Consider the following 2,413-nt stretch of genomic DNA (forward strand, 5'->3'; position numbering starts at 1 on the left):
GCATAGGTAAGCATTTTTATCCTATCCTCAATATTTTAACAAGCTGCTCGTTTTGTCATAACTGTCATTCATGATCTGATTTGCGAAAATTTCCATAAACTATTTACATGTGGAAAATATTTCTGGAGTTGGAAATTTCCCATACGCATGGAGAACCTCTTCACCCCTCAGCACTTTGCAATGGAACAACAAATATCACGGTGGCGTATGGGCTAATTGTAGGCTCGGTAGTAGTGAAAGTGTATGTTCCCTCTCCCAGAGGTCCTCCAGGGGTAAGATTGTCTTGTCAGATAGTGAAACGAGGTACATCCGGTTATATTTGTTGCGTATGGGCTTCGGTACAGCGAAGTGTCCCAAATTCCAACCCCAGCCCTGAAGTTGATGAGTCAATATCAACAAATACTACCGAGTAGGCATACCTCTCCAATATCCATTTCCTTAACCATTTTCAACACCAGTGAGTGGACGTGCACGCTAGAATAGGTCTTACTTCCTTCCACATCAATAGAAGCAGTGGCTTTTGGAGTTCCGTTTTTGTCATCCTCTGTCGCTGTCTCAGGTATCATTTCCTTGATTTGTTCTCGCAGGGCGTTAGCCGCCTTGGAAAGTTGGTAGTTCATTACGCTGGGCATTCGCGTAGAGAGGTCGATGGAGCTGAAAAAGTAATACAGATCTTAGCAATCTATTGTTTATCATGGGAGATTTTGAATACCTGTCTTCAGACTTGACTGATTGTGAGGGTAAAGATTCATGGCGGTGATGCGAGGGGTTGTGGAGGGGCAATCTCTTGAGGCCGAGGACCTCAGTTAGTCATGGCCCATCACGTGACCAAACTTGGCACCAACTCAAGAGATTACTGATCTTTTCAATGAAAGCACGTGCCCCACTGCGTGGATCTTGGCAAATATCCGCTTTCCGCCACGAAACAATTAGAAGTCATGGGATTGAAATCAAATCGAGGACAATTATTCGAAAATACGCCCCAACAAAACAAGCAACAGAGCTGCAGACATTGACTTACTGTTCAGCGGAATATCCTTTAAATTCTGGCTTTGAGATGTCAAGATTCCTTGAAATTCCTTCTCTTTCTGGTCAAGTTGCGATGAATACTGTATCCTAGTATATAATCTACAACGCATTTAGCCAGGAATCGAGAAATTGTCATTAGGTGCTTTGATTAGAAGTTGACCCGCATTGCGCTAACTCTTGAACTGCCGCTGAAGAGGTAACGAAAAAGCCTCGTTAGTACACGAGCTGCTTCGAGCCAATCACTCTTGAAGCAGAGATTAAAACCTCGAGTGAAGTCGATATTGAACGCTCCAATATCTGAAAGACCTTGCGAATGAGCTCTGGAAACAGGGTCAAGTGTGAATATTCCGCGGGCAACATGGATACAGGAGCCGTAAAATCCAATCACAAAAACCTCTTGCTCTCGTAACACGTTGCAGTTTTTCCAGACACCTAGATTGCTCGCAAGCTGTCCCAGCATTATACTGAATGTTTCCCCTAGAAGTTCACTCCATGTCTGTCCTATAAACCACTATACTCGAAGTGAGTGGCGACTCTAGGTGAAAAGGGGGATTGAACGTACACCAGTATAGGAAACTATCGGAAGGTTTTTCTCTCGGGAACCGATAGCAATCTGGCCCTCTGATCTAGCCTGGTATTGCGTACCACCAATGATATACTTCATTTTCGGGGCGGCTATTGGAAATCTTCCAAAATTGTCAGTAAAATATAAAGATAATAGGAACTTAAGAAAATTTAGACTCACAGAATTTCAGGGTCCGCTTTTTTTATGTCCTCCAGACTTTTGTACACAATCTGCATAAGCAACTTTAGAAGTATACCTTGTGATTTAATAAACTGCAAGCAGCTCTTTCTCCCCTCCAATTCCCAATTTCTCAAAGGTACTGTAACAGTCTCCCTCGCTCTCCATGCGCTTTCAACTCCAGAGTCATTGCAAGGGGAAGAACGAGCTCTCGATAAAGCACAATGGGACAGAAGACTGTCGAAGAAAATAGATAAGGTAAAGTCTTCATCAGGCCAGGACTCTATGTCATCTTCTACAACAGCTTCTTTATGTTGAAATACCCAAGGTATCAATCGCTCTATATCCATATCTGTATATACATGTTAGTATGAGGTTGCACCAACGGAGTAAATAAGAAGCAAATTCACAATGCTTATACCTTCGCGTTTGATACTCACCACTCTGGGTATCAACTCATCCAAAGAAACGATGTTGGAAGTAATGGTTACCGATATATTAAGTTTGAATGTTATTGACTTGTTGGTCGAACAAGAATCTGTGCTTCAGATTGAAGTAAACCGTCGTTACAGGAACGTTAGGCAGGCCCCGAGAATGTGAAATAGGCCTTTACTAAGAAAGACAGAGTAAAGTGCAGATGTT

At 42.7% G+C, this 2,413-nt stretch overlaps 2 protein-coding genes across 2 annotated transcripts; both read right to left on the reverse strand.

Moving 5' to 3' along the window:
• Positions 1-160: 160 nt before the first annotated feature.
• Positions 161-620, reverse strand: BO97DRAFT_439079 (uncharacterized protein; the record flags this gene model as incomplete). Its single annotated transcript, XM_025697952.1, has 3 exons — positions 161-250; positions 301-372; positions 420-620. The coding sequence occupies 3 exons, from the start codon at positions 618-620 to the stop codon at positions 161-163; spliced, it is 363 nt and encodes a 120-aa protein (XP_025545702.1).
• A 557-nt stretch (positions 621-1,177) lies between these two features.
• On the reverse strand, positions 1,178-2,268 carry BO97DRAFT_358529 (uncharacterized protein; the record flags this gene model as incomplete). Its single annotated transcript, XM_025692262.1, has 4 exons — positions 1,178-1,540; positions 1,592-1,715; positions 1,775-2,123; positions 2,193-2,268. Coding segments are annotated over 4 exons (912 nt in total), but the record flags the coding sequence as incomplete, so codon positions are not given.
• Between the last annotated feature and the right edge of the window lie 145 nt (positions 2,269-2,413).

This window comes from Aspergillus homomorphus (assembly GCF_003184865.1).
Source record: "Aspergillus homomorphus CBS 101889 unplaced genomic scaffold BO97scaffold_112, whole genome shotgun sequence".
NCBI lineage: Eukaryota > Fungi > Ascomycota > Eurotiomycetes > Eurotiales > Aspergillaceae > Aspergillus > Aspergillus homomorphus.